At 41.9% G+C, this 26,250-nt stretch overlaps 1 protein-coding gene across 2 annotated transcripts in view; it reads right to left on the bottom strand.

The window, feature by feature from the left end:
* The window catches only part of mtrr (5-methyltetrahydrofolate-homocysteine methyltransferase reductase), a 36,437-nt gene that overhangs the window by 2,997 nt on the left and 7,190 nt on the right, over window positions 1–26,250 (bottom strand). For both annotated transcript variants that reach the window (XM_049565102.1, XM_049565103.1), the window contains exons 9-14: window positions 24,816–24,996; window positions 17,058–17,100; window positions 12,176–12,356; window positions 11,337–11,455; window positions 5,433–5,525; window positions 1,750–1,944 (exon numbers count right to left, since the gene is read on the bottom strand). In XM_049565102.1, the coding sequence (XP_049421059.1) occupies window positions 1,750–1,944; window positions 5,433–5,525; window positions 11,337–11,455; window positions 12,176–12,356; window positions 17,058–17,100; window positions 24,816–24,996 (812 nt within the window). The remainder of the gene's footprint in view (window positions 1–1,749; window positions 1,945–5,432; window positions 5,526–11,336; window positions 11,456–12,175; window positions 12,357–17,057; window positions 17,101–24,815; window positions 24,997–26,250) is intronic.

The raw sequence follows: 26,250 nt of genomic DNA, 5'->3' as shown, positions 1-26,250 counted from the left end.
TGGAGAATGTGTGAATGATTGAGTGAGTGGGGCGGAGCTGTGCTGAGAGAGGAGAGATGCTCACTGGTATGCGTCATGTAACGCAACTTGACCCTATATCAATATGAAGAGCAGTGTCTACATTTATATCTTGCTTGAAAATATATCGATATATCGTACATAGTCGTTATATTTCTCATCCCTACTTCTAATGGCATTTGTTAGGATGTACTGTGCCTGAAATAAAATACCGATCAGAGCAGAGGAGTCTCTAACACAGCTGTCAATCATGTCAATCGCTGCTCATGAACTGCGGTCAAACTTTCAAACTAGGCAGCACTGATCAAATCAAATCAAATCAAATATATTAATAAAGCACGTTTAAAAACAATCAGAGTTGAATAAAGTGCTAAAATAACATAACACGGTAATAGCAAATCATTAGAGAAATAACACTACAAACCCAAAAACATGCCCAAGTAAATGAGTAAAAAAATAAATAAAATAAAGCACACAATAGTAAGATCTGAAAACAAAGTAATGAAAGACAAAACAGAAACTATAAGGACAATCAAAGGCGTTAGAAAACATGTGGGTCGTCAGCCTAGATTTAAACAAATGTGAAACAAATATTCTGTGACTGCACTGCGTATTTCTTGCCTCAGATGTTTTTTTACCAAAAGTTTTAGTGTACTGTTTAACTCTAAAATGATAATGTTGTCTGGCCGGTGGGTGGTGCTTTGTTTTGGCTTAACTGCTTCCAACATGGCAGCCAGGTGACAAACTTTCTCACGTTACAGCTAAACAGTACACCTGAATATGTTTCTGAGAACATCTGAGTTGAGAAATTGGCAACGCAGTAACAGAATCTTGATTTATATGTGATCAGCGCTGCCTAGTTTGACAGTTTGACCCGTGATCGTCATGACTGACAGCTACATTTAAGACTCCTCTGAACCTCCGTGGCGGACTTTAGTAAATGCCATTGGAAGTAGCACAAGGAGAAGGAGGAACATGATTTTCAGAATCAGCAAAAATGGCAAATTATTTTTATGAACGTGACCAACTACAGCTTTAACACTGAAAATGCAGATGACTTGTTTGTTATTTCTATATTTAAAGCCCTTCTTAAACTTCCCTTTGCCTCTGTAAAATGCTGTCAAATGATGAGAAGACCTGATCATCACGATGGATAATCTTCAGTATTTTCAGTCTGTTCCAAACTTCGCAAAACAGCATTTCTGTGCTTCACCATCTCAAGACAAACTTTTTTCAAAACACTGCATTCATATCAGATGTTCTAAAGCCACATTCATAACACCTCTTAAAAAAAAATCATGTTTTAAACAGTCAAGGTCTTTCCTTTATGACTCTTAGGCACTGCATTACTGTGCTACACACTGGATGTGAATGTTGTAAATGAATTTTTATTTGATTCTGTGTAACTACTCAACGCTGCCATGTTGGCTGGGCCTCTCTTGTAAAAGAGATAATGTATTTCCAGAGACCCCCTCGGTTAAATAAAGGTTTTTAAAAATGGCTCCATGCAGATTTACAAGTAATTTTCAAGCCTTCAGAGACACACGGTGATCTGACATAAAACAGAGGAGGCATGCGAAGATAGAGCTGCGAGTGAGATGCTCTGGAGTCGACACAGTGAATACAAGTACACTTGGAACATGACACAACCGTCCCAGGTGGACTTTGGAATAAATGTATCACTCAAAATTAATTTTACAACTGAAACATTATTATCGGTGTCAGTCTTACCCGCAGACGTAGATGTAACCGTTCTGTTTCAGCAGGATATCAGTGATGTGTTGGCTGTTTAGAAGCAGGTTGTGTTGTACGTATCTGGGTCGTGCCACGGCGGAGGTTGCGGCCTCGTCCTCCTGGTCATCTCTGGAGAAACACACCTTGAGTTGGCTCAGTGTACCGCTGGACACAAAGCCCTCCAGCTCCTCTCTGGGAACAGAAGAAAGATTGCAGAGCATCCAAACGTTAAAGGCTGTTGTAAATCCAATTTCCTACAAGGGGTATTCCTGTAATCTTGAACAGGTTGTTCGTGATTTGCGAAAAGTCTCTCCAAAGCTAGAAATCAGAGGAGCCAAGATTCGGTTGCTGAGGCGGAGAAGAGATAGAGAGCAGTCCAACTTTGTGGGAGAGCACCCGTACGTGATTTTCGTCCCCCAAAAAAAATGCATGCATATTTTTACTGTAACCTAGAAAAAATGTATAAACTGCTGGCCTAATAATGCCAAGTATTCAACACAGTTTGCTTAGTGCTGTTTATCCTTTCACTCTCTTAAGATATTTAGCAAGAGCTTCAACCGCCTCACGAGACGTATACAACCCCCAGAACATTTCCTAAGAACAGAAAAAACCTGTCAAGCTTGATAAAACAGAACACTGATGGGCAAAAGGTCTAAGCACAACCGTGCCAGACAACCAATTTATCTTGTTTAACGAGAGAAGTGCGAAAAAAAATATGGATTTCATAAGCAAGGTCGAGTCACTGTTATAAGCATCTTTTTACAATCAATCCTTCCAGCCTTGCAGTTGGGTGTAACCTTGCTCTCTATCGGTGGTTCGCTTGCCAACTACTCCTTCTTCTGCCTCATTGTTTTTACAGGGCCTGAGGTGCTATTGGAAGGAAAGGAAAGAGGAAGGTGGTGAGGGAGTGAGGTTTACTGTGGCTCAGAGCATCTCGTTTTAAGTTAAGCACTCGCAATGAGCAGAAACACACGCAGACGCTGACGCGCACACACTCATAACAAGCCGTGGCTCCGAGATCAGGGGTTAAGGTCTTCGCTTCAGGGGTCTGTGTTTTGCAGCGACCCCGAGACTAAAATAAGATATCTTCCAATAACATACAGACGCTGCGATGTATATACTAAAGAGAGATATAAGCACTGCTGCCTTTATTGTTTGTGAAACATCTTGTGCTGCTTCTCCTGAATTGTCTACCGTCCAACCTTTGATTGGAGTCGGAGTCATTAAAAGAAATCTATTGTTTTGACCAAATTGTGTCATTACAGAGTCTGTTTGAACAAGAGAGCAACAAGAAGAGTAAAAAGGATGAGAAAGGACAGTTCACTTGTTAGACAAACGAAAAAGTCGAGGGGTTTCTGAGAGCCAAAACCCACCAGACTCCTCTGTGTACTTATAAACACACTCGCACACACACACACACACACACACACACAACAGCCTGTGGCAATATCCCGGACCCTGACATGAACCCAGCGGGCCTTCCAGTTATGTTTCCCCTACAGCATGAAACCGCTTGCCATGAAGCGTCTGAGGAGTCGGGGGGGCGGGGAATAGGATAAGTGCAGCGGAGGAGAGGACAAGTTTGATGTGACAAGCAGGAAGATTGGCATCAACCTCTCACAGGGATGTTAAGTGCTGCGGCTGATTGAGGCGCATCGCAAGCCGTGTTTGCTTTTTGCTGAAAATTCAGAACACGATCAGAGAGTTGGTCACATCCTGTCTCCGCATTTTGCAATATTTATAAGCCTAAAAAGCCGTTTATGCCATATTTATGCAAGTTCAAATTTGTAACCCCTACTTAGGACTTCGGGTGAACTTTTCTTTTAAAAATATGGGAGGTTGAAAAAAATATGCTACAAACTATGCTAAGCAGAGTTCTCCATTCCCAGACAAAGTCACACACCAAAATGCATTTACTTTGAGAGAAATCCAACAGAGATGAATGCAGGCAGGCAATTCAGCTGCAGGAATGTTGTTCTTATTTCTGCTAACCTATTTAAATTGAGTACAACTCTTCACGGGTGGCTCATAAAACACGGACTAATCGCTTTGGTCAACACTGTGGGGGTGTTCATCAGAGAAGCCCACACTGTGAACAAACCATCGCCAACTACCTGGCTGTGGGTTTGTATTTAACAAAGGGATAGAGGAAGCAAAGGGGAACAAACAACATCCTCTGTGATCTATTCTTGTGTGATTAAGGATGCTAATCCGTGCACACTATTTAATCCTGAAAAAGAACTCGATCAGTGCACCAGCACTGAGTACACGCGTGCTGCTGATACCAACAAGGGCCGATCAATTAGCGTGTTGTCAGGGGGAGAGTGAAGCCAAAACAAACTGATCAGAGCAAAGATCTACTTCCACGTTGATGTCGGTTTACAATGCTTTAACAAAACAAGAGGTCAATCCAAGAAAAGCAGTTTAACATTAGTACACAGTGAAAACACAGACCCCTGACACTTTTTTTTACAGATAAATAAACATGACATAAATTTGACATGAACAGATATTAAACAACAGGGTTGCATTTTATCAAGGCTGCTAGTCAGCTTTAGCTTTAAAAAAAACATGATGTGAACACAACATTGACATAGCATCACCTTTTCAGTTTACGTGACATGCTTGTTAGCAAACAGTAGCTTTATTTACACATGCAGCGACACGGCAAAGCAACATTAGCATTCATTTGGAGCCAGCTGACAAGTCCAGTATCCACTCTTAGCTCTATTTGGTCTTCACCATCTCATGATGAAATTATTTCACACTTTAGCTGCTAAATACTACGTGTTCACCAACTAGCCTTTTCTGTCTTCTGTCAGGGGCTCGGCAGGTAGCATATGTTAGGCTATAAGACCTTTTTTCCTTTTCAAAAAAGCTCCAAAACGACACTGATGAGAGCAGTGAAAGTTAATCAAAACAGTAAAGTTTCGGGCCGTAAAACCGAAACAATGAGCTAAAAGTTGCTCAAATGCTCTGTAGAGCTAAGGAAAAAATCTCTGTGGTTTCATCACGAAGAGTGACAACTTTTACAGCACACAGTCATTTGATCCCTTTTTTAATCAAAAAAGCTTTCATTTGACATATTTGCTTTGTAGCTGGTTACCTGAGATGTTCTGAATATTACTCCCTTGTTAACTCTTCGTCTCCAAAAATGAAGGAAGAGTGAAGAAGTCATGAGATATTTGTTAGCCTCTGAGCTTAACAAATATGAATATTCTATCAACCTGAAACTGGATATTCTTTCACAACCCAACCACAATAAAAACTTACATAACCTCTATGTAACTACCTGCCTTGAGTCATGATTGCATGTCACTGTGACACAATGCTTGTGTTCTTGTTCCTTTTCACACATAAGTAAAAAATCATGTGGCCTTGGCTCGTCTTTTCTTCCCGTACATCCAACAATACACCTTCCATGGGCATTGTGGAGCTGTGTGTTCACAATGCTTGTGTGTGGAACTGAAGGAAGAACACCCACATTTTGTAAAGAGACAGCGAGATGTTCATTATGCAGGTCAATGATTTCAATATGGAATGTTCTGTGGCAAGGTGAAGAGGGATGTGGGTATGCAAAGCAGTTTATCTGGCTTACAAAAGGTTAAGAAAGTATGTATCGTGTATGACAATGTATGAGTGTAAAGGTTTTCTGAATAACCACAAGAAACACAGCTTACCTGAACAGGTAGTCTCGATCTCTGTGGCGGCAACCAAAGAACAGCCAGGTTTCGCCAAACGTGGCCTCGGGGTTCTCCTTCCTCTCCTCCTCCCTGAAAGTCAAACAGTGGATGTTAGCGGTCAATCAATACCAACAGACGACCAGACCAGATGGAGGAGAGGGAGTCCTTCCCCACAGCAGAGGTTAAAGAAGAGTAGTGACACCATTAAGCACTGTCTGCAATGACAGTACACCGAGTGCCACAATTGCCTAATGCACAGAAACAACTATGCATGCTGCAGCGCGGACATTATATGTATTATTAAATTTCACCCAAACAGAAGGATAGATCGCATCACTATAAACAGCACTGAAAATAAAACTAGGGCTTGTGCTTTGTGTGTGGGTGTGCGTTTCGCTCGCTTGTGTGTCCAACTGTGCTTGAGTGCAAAAGAACTGCTCCTGCAAAAGTGATTCCTCTTGTGGCTTGGGAGTTTGGCAAAGCTCCCAGAATCCTTTGCAGGCGGTGGCAACGCAGCGGCACAAAGCAGGGCTCTGAAGATGCTGGTATCTGTGCCGCACACCTGCTGCAAAGGTGACAGCTCTCTCCCAGATAACAACAGTTGACCCCCAACCTTTCATGATGCCATCAGTCAGTTGACTCTCCAAAGAGCCCGGCATTATCTGTTACCCCCGTCTGGAGGGAGTGGGGACGAGGGAGGAGGCCGCGCGACGGGGATGAGAGAAGACAGAGGGGTGTTGAGGTGACCGACCACGACGAGGGGCTGAGGAATACCACAGAGAGGCATTGAGACTGGGCTCTTTGTGCTGCGCTGCTGCACTCCGAGGATAAGGTGCTGCTTCCCCTAAACACCAACCTTTGCTATTCACCAACAGACTGAATCGTGCTTTGTGTTTTCCAGCAGTAACAAAATTAAAATGGCAGCCAACTCTTAGACTTAGTGGAACTATGGAGTGCATAAAAAGTGTAAACACACAACTTTACTCCTGAAATTATAAGTCATTTAATCAATAACAAAAAAATAGTTGGTGTTTAATGTTGTAACAATGTGTTTCAACACATATGAAATACTCTGCTTTGTGTAAAGGTTTGCATCTGATACGGTTCTTACACAAAAACAGTGAAATTACCTTGTTAAAAATTTAAAAAATTACATCTTCTCCTTCCAGAAAATATGAATAGGCAATGATTTTTTGGTTTAATAGTAAAACTAGGGTGAAACTAAAGCTGAATTAATTGTTTCATTCGGGGGCAATGAGCAAACAAGATTGCTTTCACACTAGCAAGGCTTTCAGAATTCATGTCGGTGCGTTCTTTTTTTCCTGACGGAATGATGAAATGTACAAGGACGAGGAAGAAAGATCTTCAGCAAAACAGGTGATGTCTATCAAGCAGACATCAGTCAAAAGCAAAGTCAAGATAAAAGACATGTAAAAGGAGAAACCTTATTTCTCTTTGATAAAAAGCTGAACCCGATCATCAAAATGTTACATCAATTAACTTAAATTTGGCTCATTTTGTTGCTAGTTTCCCCCCCCACTGCTAATGGCTGATAAAAAAATAAAACTGGTTTATAATGGCATGGTGGGCAGGCGTCTAAAGAGAGGCTTGACAAAAAGTTTGTTGGGGCAGCTGTGGCTCAGGAGGTAAAGTCTGCTAATTGGAAGGCACCTGCAGTCTACATGTTGAAGTGTCCTTGGGCAAGATACTGAATCCAAAAGTGCTCCTGTGTGAATGTTAAACTGATGAGCAGGTGGCACCTTGCATGGTAGCCTCGGCCACCAGTGTGTAAATGGTGCCTTTGCTGTAAAGCACTTTGAATGGCTGCTAGAGCCCCGTTTCCACCAAGCAGTACGGTACGGCACAGTTTGGTAAGTATTTTTTTTCCCGTTTCCACTGTGAAAAGTTGTGGATGGTACCAATGGAGCTGTTCAACAGCATCCCCATTTTTGGTCCCCCCCTCTGTTGGGGTACCTAGCACACAGATCTGGTACTAAAAGGTGGAGCTGTGAACACTGCAGTCTGATTGGTCAATAGAGGACGGTCGCTCTGCTCAGGGCTGAGCTGTGGCTGGTTTTGAGGCTCATGTAACCACTGTTCATACTGTGGAGAGTACTGTTTGCGGTGGTAACACTGAACAGACCTTGAGTCTAGGGACCATATCTGAAAGGTTCATTTTGGTTCCAAAGGTTCCATACTGAAAGTGTTTGGTCAAAACGGAGCTCATGCATAAAAAGTCCATTTACCACTTAACTGCTCATTTAAATACTTCATCAAGCAAAGATGTAATTTGCTGGATTCGGCTTCTACATGTTTTTTGTTTTGTTTTAGGTTATTGTAAATTCAATGGTGTTTGGATTAATGGTTAGAGAAAAGAAGCGTAATGTGAAAACGTTACATTGGGCTTCGGTTTTCTGAGAATTTCTAGACAAAGGATTCATATGGAAGCTGAACGACCATGCTTGCAATTTTTTAAATGTTTTAATACGTTATCTTGATACAACAAAGTTTGTTTTCTCATGATAACAGGATAATTAATGTCGTAAACTTGATCTCACCCCTTCATCTCAAGAAAACAAAAGATGTTTTCCCTTGATAAATTATCTCATAATTTTGAGAAGTCTGCCTTTTGTTTTCTTGAGAACTGACAGAATAAACAAATCCATTATTAGATAACAAAATAATCAGCTCATGATCTCAAGGTAACAGCATTACAAAAATAATTGCAAGCATGGTCGTTCTGGTCTTCCATAGTTTAAATTAACTTTAACAAACTTTAACAGATTAATCAATTGTTACCTGCAGCGCTACACTACTTAGCCTTAGAGCAACAAAATCAATACATAAGTCTGTAAATACTGAAACAAAGCTTTGTCCTCATTAATTAAATGAGAAGTTGACCAGTTAATAAACGCTTTGGAGACGCAGTTTGTTTGAACTTTCTGCCTGTGACTGCGGCCCCAGTAACAGAGCTGTCTTGATCCAAATGCTCAGATCCCATCCATTAGCATCCTGGACGAGATTCTTCTGATCTGCAAACAGCCTCAAGTAAACTCATTTTAGTGGGCTCGTCTCTCTCCTCTCGCTGCCTGCCCTAAAGGGATCAATACCAATATGAAAACCTGGATTCCATTCTGAGTAGACCACACCGGCGCCTTTCTCTGAATACAAATCACATCACATCACATGCCCACACTTTAACAGCCTGCAATACAATCCCAGGGGGAAGGCAGCGTCTACAGAGCACTCCATTTGGGGTCGAAATCAGAGGCGGTTGCCTTTCAGTGCCATTCAGATGATCAGCAGGAGGGGGAAACTGTGAGGAAAGCTGGGGTGAAGACTTGGTAAACATCCCAATTATCTCATATCTTTCATCCGTTTTCCTTGCAGCTCCGTGCAAGAGGTGTTGAGTGGCTTTTTATGCGCAAAAATACAAAAAGGAACAAAACAAAAGCCTAAATACACTAACAGCTCGAGGCTTAATCACTGAAATTACATTGCAGAATTACACCCGTATACATCCAACACGTTGAATTCACAGTGTTTTCAAAATACAGGACAATGCTGAGTAGCAGGATGCCGTAGCCTAATTGTAATCAGCTGTCTGGTTAGACTGATAAATGGAAGCTCAATATTTGTTCACAGAAACTTTAATAGAAGTTGTCATATTGGATGTGCCAAGTATGCCTGCTGGCAAACGTAAAAATTAAACTGTGCAAAGAGATTTTTTTTTTCTGAAAGAAAAGTTTGTTAGAGCTGTTAAGGCGATTAAGGCTAACCACTCAGTTAAAATACAATATTTGCTTAACTGTCACTGCTCCTGGCTAAACAGAGAGACACTGAAAATCACATTCTCCATAAAAATCCTTCAACGCAAACCACAGCAATCAATACCAGACTACTGGAGGGGCCTTATTAAAATCTCCCTGTGCCACCAAGTGAGCCTCTGACCTTTAGACAAGCTTCTTCCACTTGTTACCAGCGTTACAAACTCACACAAAGTTCTTTTGAAAACAGCCATCGATTAACAGTAGGGGTGGGAGAGGGGGAGAGGTAGGAGGATCGAAGTGTCCCCTTGTCTTTTTGTTGCTAACAGGACCCTTCTCAGGCCTGGAGGCAGATACGGCGTCCCGTTGACAAACTGGTGATTGTTATCTCCTATCAGAGTGCAGCGTCAGCCAGCGAGGCTTTGTTTGGAATCTCAAGTTAGATTCTGTGCAGCGCCGCGCACCATGACAGATTTTTACAATCCTTCAGCACAATATGCAGCTGGCAGGGGAGAGGATGAGAGACACGGAGAGGGAGAGGGGGCTGAGGAGGCAGTCGAGCTGGTTCACGAGTTTATAATCTAACAGTGAAGAGCCTCTTGAAAGGAAAAAATGAAATTAATAAAAGACATTTTAAATTTAAAAAAAGAATCTCAAGGTTGCATCTGATGTTGGGCTGCAGTTGTTGTATGATGGCTTTTAAAATCAAGCTCTGACAAGCAGGTCTGCAAGGACAGAACATTCGTAACTCATCTTAAAGTGAGTATTTTGTTTGCTTACATTTATAGAGTGCGATGTTTGGGTAACACTGTAAGGATCAAAGTAAGACTGATATGTTCATAGCACTGCCTTATACCACAGGACTGTCCCTCTGGCTCAGCCTTGATCATCAAGAAAAGAAGTCTGTCTGCCAGTCGGCCCGAAAACATGTGCCACCTTCAGTGCTGCTGCATCCCAAAGGCGCAAACACCTCTCAACCCAGATGACCACTCATCCTCCCCAGAATCTGCTGCAGACAATCCACCGCCGCAGCCGCCATCACTTCAGTCAGTGCCGAGTCACCTCTCAGAGCAATCACCCGCTGACTCCGCCGCCACAACAGAGCAGACATCCGGGGAATTTAGAGACAATTGGAGTTGACTGGGGCATAACCTCATTTACACAAAGCCACCCAAGAGTTAGACATGTCAGTCTGGCTAAAAAGGCTTACTCCGCTTTCTAACAAGTCATGGTGGCTGCCGGCCTGGTTCAGCAGACAAGCCATCCGCCCGGATAAAGAAGCTTCAGTCACATTAAGTCCTTCTGACAGGTCATCTTGCAATCTTGATTTAGCTATCAATTCAGGACATCAGAAAATTAGACAAAATGTCAGGTTCTCAACCACCCCCCTCGAGGATTCAGACTTACAGATATGGTTTAACAAGCTGGTGAGAACTTCGGCTAACGGTCAATATCCTCACACCACCTCATCAGCAATTACAAGCAATGATTTACTCCAACAACGCGGCCACCACCTACTGGACTTTTTACTTTCAAATCAATAACGCTCCATTTGCTTTGCTTTGACTCCTGGCTCTTCATTACAGATCGAGTCATAAACTTGTGCATCTGAGAGAGAGGGCTTAATTTATTCTTGTTGAGACGAGCGAAGCATCTGAAATAATCCCTGACGTGATCACAGCCCTCGCTGATAGATTTATTATGCCTTATGAGTTGTACATGACGTCGACTTTTATCGGCTTTGAGCAGGGTCTGATTTAATTGTCTCTGCAGATTACTCGAAAATATGCATGGACGATGTGCACTTAACATCATTTGAACGCTGTGAATATTCATTACCGGGTGCAGAATTTTAGCAGCAATAATCCTTGTCGCACCACACACCAATCAGCGTACAACCTGCACGCTTCTGATGCTTGACATGAACATTTCGCTGACCTTTTCCAGCAGCATATCTGGGAACGTGTACAACACTGGCTGGATCAAGCACACTGCCACACGCACTTGATCCTCTTGATGGAGACATTTATAAAACGGTGAATCTCGATACGCACCACAGCTCTCTTACTTGATAGAAAATGTCACTTAAAAGGGTGAAAGATAATATTATAATACGTTATCAAATTTGCCATACCTTTGCTGGAGAAAGCCGACGAAGGGGGCGACTCCTGTCCCTGGTCCGACCATTATGAAGGGCGCCGACAGGTCAGGGGGAGGCCGAAAGAAGCAGTTGGGTCTCAGACTCACATGGATCTGGGGTCAGAGGCCATTAGCAAGCATTTAAAATAATGAGAGTAATTACAACAAAGCTGAGAAGCCACTGAGGGCGTACCAATCTATTAATTGATCTACTTAATATTCTTAGACATACTAATAGGAAAACTCATGAGCTCCAACTGAAATCCACAGAGTCTGTTGTAGAGAGGATTTACTTGCTTTAATTTAAATTTATTTTTTAATTAACCACACACATAACTGGCCCAAAGCTTGTTCTTTTTTTTGGTGTCTCACACATTCAAATGGAGTTTCCAGAGCTCCCTAAAACACGCAGTAGAAACAGGTTAAATCCCCAGCGCCTCGAGTTCTGCACTTTCACGGAGACACTGCACAATTTTCTGATATTCTGCTCCATACTTGTCCTCCATTTCCCTCAACAGCCTCTTGAACTGTAATTTGAAGGAGAATGGGCAGTCTAGCTTTTTCTGGCATTTTTTACTGAAACAAAACTGAAGACAAAGACAAAGAAGGGACGGCAAAGGTAAAGTGTAACAGGATTTCAACCTCGCCAGGAAGTGTTCGTGTGTTTGTTTTCTCCCTGTGAGTGGGGGGTCGCGGGTAATACAGCACCTGAACATTTGTACTTGCAAATAAGAGCACTTATCAGCCAAGACCAGGAAATACATCAGCCGAGACCAAGAGTTCACAGATTCACCGAATCTAGCTTCAGCTCTCGTTTTCCAGTGTACTCATTACCTTTGGCACAGCCGGGCAGCCGGAGGATTCAGCCTTCTCAGGGAAAACCAGGACAGGATTGATGAGGTCAAACAGCCAACCGGTACACAAACCTCGCCTTCCCGCAGGGCGCCCGGGGCATGCTGGGAACTCTACCACGTTGAAGACAAAATGCACCTTTCCTGGGTACCTGAGACAGGAGCTATAGAGATGGCACCGCGGAGAGTTTAAGATGCAGGCAGACAGAGATGGAGGGAAACAATAGTGTGTGTGCAAGGCATACAGACAGTGACAAGCAGGGAGATGTGCAGAGATTAAGTGAAAAATAGAGTGAAATACAGAGAGAAGCCGAGGGAGAACAGGAAGGTACAAGCATTACGAGGGAGGATGAAGTCTCAAGAATAGACAACAATGCTCCTACAAATGATTCACAGTAAACACCTTTAGAAAAATCTTGTTAAACAACAGCTGATCAAAATACCAAGGACAAACAGACACTGAATGCAACAACAAATACAAACATGGACATGACATTGAAAGGTGCAAAATCATGATCATCCATTGGTTCCCAACATTTTTTATCTGATGCACACCCATAGTCCTGTCTGATGAGGTTAAAGGGACAGTTCACCACAAAATCAAAAAAACATATTTTCCTCTGACCTGTAGAGCTATTAATCCATCTAGATTGTTTTGCTGTGAGTTGCAGTGTTGGAGATATCAGCAGATGGCACTCGGCTTGTGGTGCTCAAAGCGCCAAAAAGTTTATTTGAAAAACTCAACAGCAATGTCTCTTTCCAGAAATCATGACCCAGTTACTCAAGGTAATCCACAGACCTTGTTGTGAGCAGTCTGGAACCATTTTCCTACTATCAAACTACACCTGCCAACTGTATCATGGCGAAGAAGGAAGTGTGCATCTACTGCTAGCTCACCTAGCACCACTGAGCTAGCTAAAGTGGGATTTATACTTCTGCATCAAATCAATGATGAAGCTTTTATTTACTGTAATTTCACAGATAAATTATGAAGACAAAAAAGCCTCCACAAAAAAGCATTTTATGTCTTGTGGTTGATTTATCCTGACTTCATACTGTATGAGTAGAGGAAATCTCTGCTTGTCGCTAGGCTAACTTATACAATATAAAATGCCATAGGCTTGTGCAAATAACGTTAGCATGTTATGTTTGTTTGGAAAACGTGTTTAGTATAAGACAGTTGCGGACTCCGTACCTAATTGTATTGCAGAGTTTTGCACAGCGGCAACCGGATCTTTGCTCTCAAACCACAAAAAAATGTGATGGCACAACAGTCTCCTTCAGTACATTATTCTATGCTTTCTTTTGATTTTCACATTGGCTAGTCATCCTGTTTAATTTGTCTTCTGATTAAATCGGAACCGTTGAAACAAGTTGTAGGAAGCCTCTGCAAGTAATTGGTTGCTGGCAGACACTCTGTGCTGCAATAAAATGGTTAATCAGCAGTGCCGTGCACTGTAGAGCAGATGCGCTGCTGGTTCTGCTGGCCTGAATAGAATATAATGTCTATAGCCTTACTGTTGTGTACAGCCTTATAGACTGAGCTGAGTAGTGATGCGCGGGTCGACCCGTAACCTGCGGGTCGGGCAGCAGTGATCGTCTGTTAAATCAGTCTGTAAATGATATTTTGACATTATTGGCTATTACTGTCATGGCATCTGAAGGTACTGATGCGTTGAGCAGGTGACAGTCGGTCGTTTTCAAAACACATTTGTGTCACACACTCCAAGAGAAACTTGTTGAAACTTTAAACAATAATTTATTGTACAAAATGGGGGAAACAAACGTTGACAAAAACGGTCCCATAATTCATATTAAATTCAAAAGATAACGAAAAAATAGCTACAAGTTAGAGGGAACAGTGATAAAGTGGTAAAACTTGGCACTGATCCACAGCCTCAGACGGATGCGCTCAAGCGTGCCGTGCGCACAAGCTCCGTTGATAGGCTATACTGTATTTTCACATTTTTAACAATGCAGTTTAAAAGTTTTGATTTTTATTGATAACCTACATTTACCAACAACAAAAAGACTACATTTAGCACCAAAAAAATATGTAAAAAAATAAATTAATTAAAAAAAAAAAAAGTAAATAAAAAACGAATATCGAATACCCAATTTTCATAACGAATACCTACCCATAGAAACGAACATTCAAATATACGAATATTTGGGTACAGCCCTAGTTTTGAATCAACGAAACTTTACAGCACTTCACAGAAATTCCACCGCCGACTAGTGTTTTGGAGGTGTAACTGCAGAGTGACACAGACACACCATGCCACAAGTATACATGCTCACAACAGTGTAGGTCACGTGCGTAGGCTCTGCATAGAGCTGACACAAAAGTATAGATCCATCATTAATGTTAACATCTCTCGCTGGCACGAGCCTGCCTTCCATGAGTAGATGCATGGTTCCTTCTGCACGGTTTTACGGTTGTAGATCGGTAGTGAGAAAATCGTTCCTACATCAAACTGCTCACAACAAAGTCTGTGGATTATCTTGAGTAACCAGGTCATGATTTCTGTAAATAGACATTGCTGTTGAGTTTTTTAAATGTAAATTTTGGCACTTTGAGCACCACAAGCTGAGTGCCATCTAGTTCCATTATTTCAAGGAGAAGGTAGACATCTCTACGGCCGATATCGCCAACACTGCAACTCACACCAAAACAATCTAGACTGATAAATAGCTCTACAGGTAAGAGGAAAAATATGTCTTTTTGATTCTGGGGTGAGCTGTTCCTTTAAGCATGCTTTGTCAAACAAAGCCAGTCAAGTTCTAGATATGTTAGGGTTTTACTTCAAACTGGACGTTACTCAATGTCATCAGCATAATTATACAAAAATGAATATTTTTACAGTGTCTTTTTATACAAAAGTATGAAAAGTCTATGTTTAGGTTGGTTTGGTAGAGCTTCCATTTGCACCTTTGCAAATCAACATCACACCTAGTTGCAATCATATTTGTGTTTATCATCATCCTATTTGTTTGTTTTCCTCCTTCATACATACACGTAGATCTACACCAAATCATAATTTCAGTTATTTTTAAATTAGCTGAGTGCCTCTGAATTCTTTCCACATAACCCCTGGCAACTACACAAGCACACCCGGGAATATAAATGGTCAGGAATAAGACAATGACGTGCTTCATTCTAGGCTAAAAAAAATACTCCTAGGGAGTGAGAAAAAATAACTTCCTGTCTGGCTTGCTTCAATAAAACTGCCTCTCCCTCCTCTCCTTCCAGTCCTCACTGCCAGCTGAAGAACTCTCACGCTCTCTCATCCCTCACTCTCCAGTTCCTGTGGGCCACTGGAGACCTCTATTGACCACAGCATCAATAATGCAGGCCTCTAATGTCTCTGCACCATCTGATAAACTACAGCCACCATCTCTCTTGTCCGTTCCATGTCTCTGTGCACAAACATACACACACACACATACACACACAACAAGCAGCTAAATGACGGACTAATGAGAGGAGCAGCAAAGTTTTGACATAGCTTTAGATGTTGCTGTTGAACATGAGCTTTAAAGCAAACCTAATGGGTACTATCTTAACAGGAAGAGCAAATCAATGACTGGCTAAGTGAGGCAAAAAGAAGGAACACTTGGGCCTATTCAAACTAAGCTCAACTAGCTAAAGGCTACACAGTATTTAAAGTGCATTCCTCTGTGCACGTTTTTCCCTCTGCACTGAACAAAAGCGCACATCACATGGACAACAGTGTTCAAGGTTAGACAAAGGGACATAGATGCACAAATAGTTTCTAAATGACTTCAAGCATCATGCGAAAATGCTACACTTAATACAATTCATGGAGCTGTCCTTGGTGTTATAATAAACCCTACAAATGCCCCATCATTTGAAAGCTCAACCCACCGCTGTAAAGGAGTTGGCATAATAGTAGAGGAAAGCAATGAATTTCCTCACCGCCAATAGTGTGAGATCAATATGTTTTATAATGCAAACTGTCTTCTCTAGTAGTACCTAATAAACAAAGTGAGATTAGAGGGTTTCCAGATGAAAATACATGCATAAAACTACTAAACTACTTTTCTTCTTACAACACCAACACAAAAATGATATTTCACCCTCAGTCTTCTCTGTGGTATAATACATCCTCTGCAAGTCATAAATTCCATCAACATTTATTAAGTCTGACACAAAAAAACATATCCAGCCCTCTTTGTCAGTTTCTATTTTCATTGTCCGGATTTTTGGATGTTTTTTAAAATCCAATTTGATTTTCAGAAAATTCCCTCTATCTCTCCCATCATCAACAATACAATCCAGTATGAAAGGAGGCAGCTGTGTCAGAGATGCCGAGCAGAATTAATCGGGGGTATTTAAAAATATCTAAACAAATAAGCGGAGGAGAGTTCATATTTCTGTTGCAGTTGTGCAAATGATAAAAGAGATCCATCTTCAAATAAATGAGATGAATCAATTATTCCCTTAGCATGCCATAATTTAAATATCATCAGCATTACAAAAAGATAGAAAGGAATACTCAGTCGATGTAATGCACCGCCTGTTGTGAATATTTCAATATCTAAACACTGTTTATGTGGACAGCTTCATGTTTGGACTCTAACTTTAAAGTTAGGCGGAGGTTTTAATGTTTAATAAACACATCCAATGATTAAAATCCTCCACGAACTATCAACATATTTGTCTTTTTGTGCAGCCAGTCGAAACTGGACAGCCTGCATGACTGTGTGGTGAGAATAAGACAGACATACGTCCTCGTAGATACTTCTTATTCCACATAAATAATTCTATACAGGTGCACATTTGTACACAGTTTCATGCAGTACGATATGTAACATCTATTCTTATTTTTCTGTCACCTTACCTGGCTGCTGAATAAGGCCTGGGCTGCAGTTTCGGCAAATGCTCTGAAAGGCAAGCACAACTGTCAATCACCCCGCTGCATCACTAAGATTTTGTTACACAGACAGACACCCATGACAGAGAGCAGACAAAATAAGTGAAAGTCATCTCGGTCTCCAGAGACGTCCTACCTACCCGATCTATCCACAGTAACCCCCACCCAGGTTACAGTCTTGTTTCTAGGACACACTTCTATATTTATGAAATTACAAACTCAGGGTTATGGAATCCCAAGTGTCCAGATGTGGAGCCAGTAGGAAACAGATTGCTTATGCAGACCTTATTTCAATGCCAGCCATGAAGGTGCCCTCTTTTGGGTAATATGTAGTGTGCATTGCAACCGTGAGGATGTGTCAGAAAAAAAATCAGGGGAACTTTTGAGAGAACTTTTCACCCTGTAGCACCAAGATCTGCCTATCACTATTCTATGACCACCGCCGAGGACTAGATGTGGGCAAAGAGAGCAAATGAGAGTTGCGTGATGTGCTTGCAGTGTACTCGCTTACAAATAATTTGCATCTCGGTGATAGAAGAACCTGGAAAAGTAAAGCTGCTCCATACACACCAGCTGAGGCCTTACAATAACACATTTTTCAACTAAATTGCTTGGAAAGACAAACAGCTGGACTAAATCTGCTCTCTCCTCTTCCTCTGACATCTTAACAGCCAGGGTGTTAGCAAGACAGCTCCGCACTCTGACGTCCATTTCATCTCTTTGAGCAGGGATTTTTTTTTTTTTTTTTTAAATGGTGATGCATGAAGCACTTAAAAGTTTGAAAGAAGGGTTTGTACAAAAACACAGGCCAAAACAGCGGACTTGTATTAAACACTCATCTAGATTCCTTCAGATACTAGAAGAAAAAACAACAAACTCGAGGGCTAATACTTTACAGAGCATGACAGGCTAATAACATATGGACCAAACCAAAACTGCATTCCTGTAAGATGATACAGTATGAATATGGTACAGGAAATTATGTTGTTATAACTGATTTAAATAATAAGACCTTTGTGTGACCAGTAGAGTTATGTTGATGAAAACTCAAAAACTCAATGAGTCATCTCAATCATACAGAAAATTACACCTGAAGAGTTCAATGAGAAAGATTCTCATATCCCTCCATCCATTCATTTTCATTCGCTCATCCGAGGCCAGGTTGCAAGGGCAGCGGGCCAAGCAAAGCACCTCAGACACCTCTCTCCCGGGTGACGCTTCCCAGCTCCTCCTGGAGGATCCCAAGGTGTTCCCAGGCCAGATGAGATATGTAATCCCTCCAGTGTGTTCTGGGTCTGCCCCGGGCCTCCTACAAGTGGGACGTGCCCGGAACAACTCTAATGGAGGCGCCCAGGAGGCATCCTGATCAGATGCCCGACCCACCTCAACTGGCCACTTTCGACACAAAGGAGCAGCGGCTCTACTCCGAGCTCCTCACCCTATCTCTACGGCTGAGCCCAGACACCCCACTGAGGAAACTCATTTCAGCCACTTGTATCCGCAATCCCATTCTTTCGGTCACTACCCAGAGCTCATGACCATAGGTGAGGGTTGGGACGTAGATGGACCAGTAAATCGAAAGCTTTGCCTTCTGGCTCAGCTCCCTCTTCACCACCACAGTCAGAAGCCGCAACAAACCGCTGATCCATCTCACGCTGGTCATTCAGGGACCGGGTGGCTTGTGGCAGCAATCCTGGTACCCTGTACTACAGCAGTGGTAGGTAGGTGGTGTGTTGATATCAGTGTGTATCTATGGTATCTCTAGTTGTTAAATAATGTATTCTCTTAAACTTAAACTTAAATGTAAATCTATGGGTTTATTTAACTAAATCCTATAAAATTGTATTAATATGCTTTTTTTCATTTTTAAATGTCTTCCTTTATTATCATTATATTAAAAAAATAGACTCATACAGAAGAAATCACTCTAATTCATCACTCATGACACACTAGAAGTATACGGTGGCATATTTTTCTGCAGAGACTCTGCTCTCTGCCTGTATTTTCTTATTTTCTGTGTTCAAGATGTGTATGGGCATGTAACCCCACAGCACTCAGGTGAGGTCTGGCTTTATAAAAAGGTAGCAACCAGGTGCCAGACTGTAAGCAGCAGGCTTCCAAGAGACACGGCGTCGAACTAACACAAATAATATGAACAGCCCCGGACTTCTCAGACTCTTTTAGCGACTTACCGCTCAGAGGGAACTCATTCAGCAGCTCCTCTGGCAGCAGCACAGTGTCTCTCCCTCTCTTCTCTCGCTGTACGCACACGGGAATCTGTGTCATCAACTGATTTTGTCATAAACCTCTGGTAATGTAAACCTACATGCCACTCGCAGCTCGACAAAAACTACATATATGTGAATGTGCGATAGTTCTGGTAGCATCACAGCTTTACATTTTTTTTACTGAATAGGGGCAAACTGTTAGGTTGACATGTAAAACCACTATATCACCTTTTTTGTAGCAATTATATGTTCTTAAATTGATAATGTGTGTGTGTGTGTGTGTGTGTGTGTGTGTGTGTGTGTGTGTGTATATACAGTACAGGCCAAAAGTTTGGACACACCTTCTCATTCAATGCGTTTTCTTTATTTTCATGACTATTTACATTGTAGATTCTCACTGAAGGCATCAAAACTATGAATGAACGCATGTGGAGTTATGTACTTAACAAAAAAAGGTGAAATAACTGAAAACATGTTTTATATTCTAGTTTCTTCAAAATAGCCACCCTTTGCTCTGATTACTGCTTTGCACACTCTTGGCATTCTCTCCATGAGCTTCAAGAGGTAGTCACCTGAAATGGTTTCCACTTCACAGGTGTGCCTTATCAGGGTTAATTAGTGGAATTTCTTGCTTTATCAATGGGGTTGGGACCATCAGTTGTGTTGTGCAGAAGTCAGGTTAATACACAGCCGACAGCCCTATTGGACAACTGTTAAAATTCATATTATGGCAAGAACCAATCAGCTAACTAAAGAGAAACGAGTGGCCATCATTACTTTAAGAAATGAAGGTCAGTCAGTCCGGAAAATTGCAAAAACTTTAAATGTGTCCCCAAGTGGAGTCGCAAAAACCATCAAGCGCTACAACGAAACTGGCACACATGAGGACCGACCCAGGAAAGGAAGACCAAGAGTCACCTCTGCTTCTTAGGATAAGTTCATCCGAGTCACCAGCCTCAGAAATCGCAAGTTAACAGCAGCTCAGATCAGAGACCAGATGAATGCCACACAGAGTTCTAGCAGCAGACCCATCTCTAGAACAACTGTTAAGAGGAGACTGCGCGAATCAGGCCTTCATGGTCAAATAGCTGCTAGGAAACCACTGCTAAGGAGAGGCAACAAGCAGAAGAGATTTGTTTGGGCCAAGAAACACAAGGAATGGACATTAGACCAGTGGAAATCTGTGCTTTGGTCTGATGAGTCCAAATTTGAGATCTTTGGTTCCAACCGCCGTGTCTTTGTGAGACGCAGAAAAGGTGAACGGATGGATTCCACATGCCTGGTTCCCACTGTGAAGCATGGAGGAGGAGGTGTGATGGTGTGGGGTGTTTTGCTGGTGACACTGTTGGGGATTTATTCAAAATTGAAGGCACACTGAACCAGCATGGCTACCTACAGCATCCTGCAGCGACATGCCATCCCATCCGGTTTGCGTTTAGTTGGACCATCATTTATTTTTCAGCAGGACAATGACCCCAAACACACCTCCAGGCTGTGTAAGGGCTATTTGACCAAGAAGGAGAGTGATGGAGTGCTGCGGCAGATGACCTGGCCTCCACAGTCACCGGACCTGAACCCAATCGAGATGGTTTGGGGTGAGCTGGACCGCAGAGTGAAGGCAAAGGGGCCAACAAGTGCTAAACACCTCTGGGAACTCCTTCAAGACTGTTGGAAAACCATTTCAGGTGACTACCTCTTGAAGCTCATGGAGAGAATGCCAAGAGTGTGCAAAGCAGTAATCAGAGCAAAGGATGGCTATTTTGAAGAAACTAGAATATAAAACATGTTTTCAGTTATTTCACCTTTTTTTGTTAAGTACATAACTCCACATGTGTTCATTCATAGTTTTGATGCCTTCAGTGAGAATCTACAATGTAAATAGTCATGAAAATAAAGAAAACGCATTGAATGAGAAGGTGTGTCCAAACTTTTGGCCTGTACTGTATATTTTAAGTAATCCGAAATATTGTGATGTTATTTTAGAGCCATATTGCCCACCCCTAGCGAGCGTGCTTAGAAACTAACCAACAATTCTGCATAGTGTACCTTTGAGTTGGCCAGTTACTTACAGAGAGCCTGGAAAACGCAGAAAGGCCTGTTACTATGCTATTTCTATTCTGCATACAAGGTCTTTGAAGTTTCAAAGTTTGAAGGACATAGAAGTGTATATAATGTTCTGAATGATGTTTTTCTTCTGTAAACACATTACCCGAAGATGCCTTTTTGTTTTTAATGTTTGATCAGGGGTGTCATGATGACGATACTGACGATAAGCATGATATTTGAAAATGAAATACTGATACTGTGTTAATGATACACATGTGATAATATTGTGTAAGTAATCCAGTGCCTCTTAAATCATTTCTGTTTCTGTCTGTTTTCGCTTTGTCTCCCTCCCCCAACACCATCTGGTTACCTTTTCACTATACAGTGAGCAAGTGTAATTGCTCCTTCTTGTATACTTTTGTACAGTTATGGTTACAGACTCTCTTTCCACCTCCCTACACTCATACTTTGAATGTAATTCATTTGCCAAAAAAGATACGAAATGCACAATAAAAAGTTAAAGATGAATTTTACAGTGACCTTTTTTTTTCAAATTTTCAATGGCTATCGCAGTAATATTGGTACAGAGAAATCTTTTGGCCACGATAAGCTGATATCATGCCAGTCCTATGTTTAATGTAACGTTACATAAATGTTTATCATACTGAAATAAAAACTTCAGTGAGGGGCAGTTTTGTCCTGAAAAAGAAGAAATATTTAGACTTGGAGGCTGAAAATGTATTACTGAGCCAAGACTACAGACTGGCCTTGCTTTGTTATAATCAATATGCTTTTACTGTGGATGCAACTCGCAGTAATTATTTTAATAATTAAAACCCTAAGCTGCAACAGAGCGGATTAAAAAAAACATTTACATTTTCAGTGGTTCTCAAAAAGAAACAAAGCAGAGTGAAGGGCAAAATCCGTTTGGACAAATCACCACATACAACATATCCTGCAATCCTTTCCATCAGCACCTGATGGAAACACACACCTCTCCATCAGGCGGTGTATCATGTACGTTAACACAATCCTCTGCAGCCGCATGCCGCTCGAGTTGCTGCCTTTCTATCACGGAGTGACAGCACATGTCCGAAACAGAGGACAATCAATCCATCATCTCACATCGCTGCGCCATGATGATACTGCTGGTAGATACAAAGGATATATCACTTTTAAAACCTCTGGGTGCAAAGCCACTTTTTTTTGGTTGCAGTGAGTGGCTTGAGGATACATCTTAGAATATGTATTTCAAAAAAAGATCTCTGTTCCAAAGAATACAGTCCCAGGGTCCCCGCTATGTTTTCAGAAATGATCATTTTCAGGGGTATCATCGATCATACTGCACAACAATATAATCTATTCCATCTCAGAAGTCTCTGCGCTGCAATTTATATGCAGAGGTACCATTTTAGTGGGGGGAAAAATGATATAGCAATGTGGTTGGACATAAAAGTTATACCTCTTAAGATATATGGATGGTTTCTTTGGCTGTGGATGAAATTAGGGAGGTTGTTAGCATTAAAGCATTAAGAAGAATTCTCCTTGGGAAGATTTCTTCTTTTTTTTAATAGCCTACAAATGCTAATTTCAAGTTACTTCTGAGAAAAAGACCTGCAAGCTCATGGTTTTCCACAACCATTTAAAGGTTTTCCCTGGCATTTCATTATATCGTAAATGAATAAAGTGGGAATATATGTGATGCGGTGCGTTCTCTGTGACCGGGAAACTTCATTTTAGATTTCAAGCTTTTCTGGAGATACAGTGGAGCATTGGCCTTTTGGGATACAGACAGATATTCGCTTTACTTTACTTCACTTTCTTCCACAGGTCACAATCAAGCTAAAGAAAAAAAACTGCACCCCTGTACAATTTATTTGAGCCCTGCAGTAAAGTAAATTGAAAAAGATGCTCATGGACAGCATTCAGCTCCCTGGGGCAATGACCCCAAGTTTTCATCTGACACACTATGTGAAACAATGGACCATATAACAAGAGCGCTGACTCTGGGAAGCAGGTATCTTTCTCAATTTATATCCAGCATTTACTTTTACACCCTGCCTGCACTTGGCCAAAGACATCTGTGCTTAGATGCATCCCTCCTCATTATTTATAGTTAGTGTATAACAGCATAAACTCTGATCAGCAAACACCTCCACTTCGCTCGGGGTAATGAACCGGGAACGGTGCAAAAATGCAGCCGTGTGCTTTACAAGTGACATCCTGAGTCAGAGATGACCATTAACCCCTGATCCAAACTGACCCTGTGCGTTTGTGTCCTTGCAGAGCTCAGTGGCTCGACGGTAAGCGGCCTCCTGTCCCCCAAATAACAGCTGTTGCCCCGAAGGCCCTCCAACACCACATTTTTCACGAGGGCACGATCGGCCCGATTCCCAATTTCTGCATCAGTTCACCACTGAAAAAAGGTGCTGTGGTTGGCAAGTGGGCCAAAAATAACCGACATTGGGGAAGGCCAAGAGCTGTGACACAGCTGTTTTAGAGGACAGCTCAACTTGTATGTAAAGCTGTGCCCAACTAATTTCACTGTCTGGTAAGTTTCAGTCAACGCTTATTAGATCTATACTGAATGACCGGCCAACTATCTTAATGAGTTGGGAGAAATTGTTAGCTTTCTACCAACAGTTGGCTCAAAGGGGTCAAAGGAGGGAAGGTATAGATGCTGGGCAGCAGCAAAAAAATTATCAATATTATTAGCACGCAGGGAAGTTCTGTATAAACTAAGAAAATATCTCTTGACTTGCAGCTATAATACTGCCATTATATCCACAGAAACTGCGACACAAGAACCATATTGGAGCTACATGGACTTAAAAATGAGACAAGGAAATGAGTGTTGATCCTTTGGGGAGCCCTCTGATGTACACGGTCTGACCATTCAGTATAATTAAATGCTCTCACAAAATCAGCCTTGAGACTTGGCTCATTGAGCTCGCTTTGCTGGGGCTACAGTGACCCCTACTGGGTGAAACATGTCCAGATAGATGTAGCTTCACAGCTGAAAAATAATTGTACATTTCTGTACAGGTGCAGAGTAAATCCCAATCTCATGTCAATCACTGTAATTCCCCACTTGCTTCAGGCAACATGAAAGCCTGCATTTAATTAAACATGCATCTATTATAATAATAAATGTGTATAAAAAACAAAGTGAAAAACATTTTAAATATGCCTGAATGTTTGTGTTTTCTCATAAGTCACTTAATTAATGCTGTGCATACTTATTTGCTATGTGACATGAAGAGTAAAATAAAAATGATGAAAAATAACATGCTGTTTGACCAGATTTTGTACCTCAGAGTGGTGCTCATGCAACTTGACGTGCATTACATCTGGCAAGCATGATTTCTGCTAAATAACCCCTGACTCTTATGGGCTCAGAGAGCTGCAGACCTTATGGCTGAGTAAGATACATAACAGCAGGCGTTCTGACCTATGAGGAGGCTGAGAGGAGGTGAGCAGGATGGGAAGGCTGCGAGAAGCTCCAAGACGCTGAGGCTCGGGTCTCTCACATAGAGGTTGTAGTCTGCGGCGCCTTGTTTGCTGCAGAGCTCCTGCAGTCTCCTCCTCTGCACACTGTCCCCTGTATGCTCCACCAGCGCTCGCAGGAATGCCTGACAGAGACACAGAAATTGGATGTAAAGTCACTCGAAGCTGCTCTGCACTTAGGTCAAGATTTTTTGCAGCTCTTATGACTTAGGTTTCCATTCACAACTGTAAAAAAAAAGGTGTTTAATACATTTTATAACACAGTAGTGGGAGAGATTTCAATGCCACACTGCACACGGACAAAGTGTAAGTCTTTGTGTAAATGCAAACTGCAGAGGTAAACCTTGATGAAAAGAAGAAAAAAGTAACGCCTGCACACTTAAACCTTGCCAAAAAAATTCAATTTTAAGCAAGATGTTTCAAGCCAACGTGGATCTACATCAGGTCAAAATGTTTGAAACCACACCTACATTCATACATAATGCAGACCAATAGACTGATAGCTCTATGGTGGCAGGTGTGTTTAACTATCCAAACTACTCAGGGTGGTAAAACTGACAAGACAGAATTCAATAAAACACAGAGAAACAAGTGAGGGTAGAATGGAGTGATGCAGGCTCTGCGTCGGTCCGTTGTGGTGAAGAGGGAGCTGAGCTGGAAGATGAAGCTTTCAATTTACTGGTCCATCTACGTCCCAACCCTCACCTATGGTCATGAGCTCTGAGTAGTGACTGAAAGAATGAGATTGCAGATACAAGCGGCGGAAATGAGTTTCCTAGAGATCATCTGAAGTGAGCACAGAGTAGAGCCGCTGCTCCTTTGGGGTCAGTTGCAGTGGTTTGGGCATCTGATCAGGATGCCTCCTGGGCGCCTCCCGCTGGAGGTGTTCCGGGCATGTCGTACTGGTAGGAGGCACTGAGGCAGACCCAGAACACACTGGAGGGACTTCATATCTCATCTGGCCTGGGAACACCTTGGGGTCCCCCAGGAAAAGCATTCACATTCACATTCACACCTACGGACAATTTAGAGTCACCAGTTAACCTGCATGTCTTTGGACTGTGGGAGGAAACTGGAGCACCTGGAGAAAACCCACGCTGACACAGGGAGAACATGCAAACTCCACACAGAAGGGCCCCTCCTCCTGTGAGGAGACAATACTAACTGCACCACTGTGCCACCCCAAAATATCAAACATATATCTTACTTTGTAAAACCTTCGTCTATATCATGCCATATATCAGTCGACATCACCTACATTTAGGCAGAGGCAAAATAGAAGAAATCTTAAATCCATGTAAACCATCCACAGACTTTTGTGGCAAGGAGCAAATGTGCAGGTGATACTTTCTTCCTCATGTATGCTGTTTGATTGAAAG

Source organism: Epinephelus fuscoguttatus, linkage group LG21 (genome assembly GCF_011397635.1).
Source record: "Epinephelus fuscoguttatus linkage group LG21, E.fuscoguttatus.final_Chr_v1".
NCBI lineage: Eukaryota > Metazoa > Chordata > Actinopteri > Perciformes > Serranidae > Epinephelus > Epinephelus fuscoguttatus.
The sequence above is the reverse complement of the archived record's forward strand: the minus strand, read 5'-3'. Positions and strand labels throughout refer to the sequence as shown.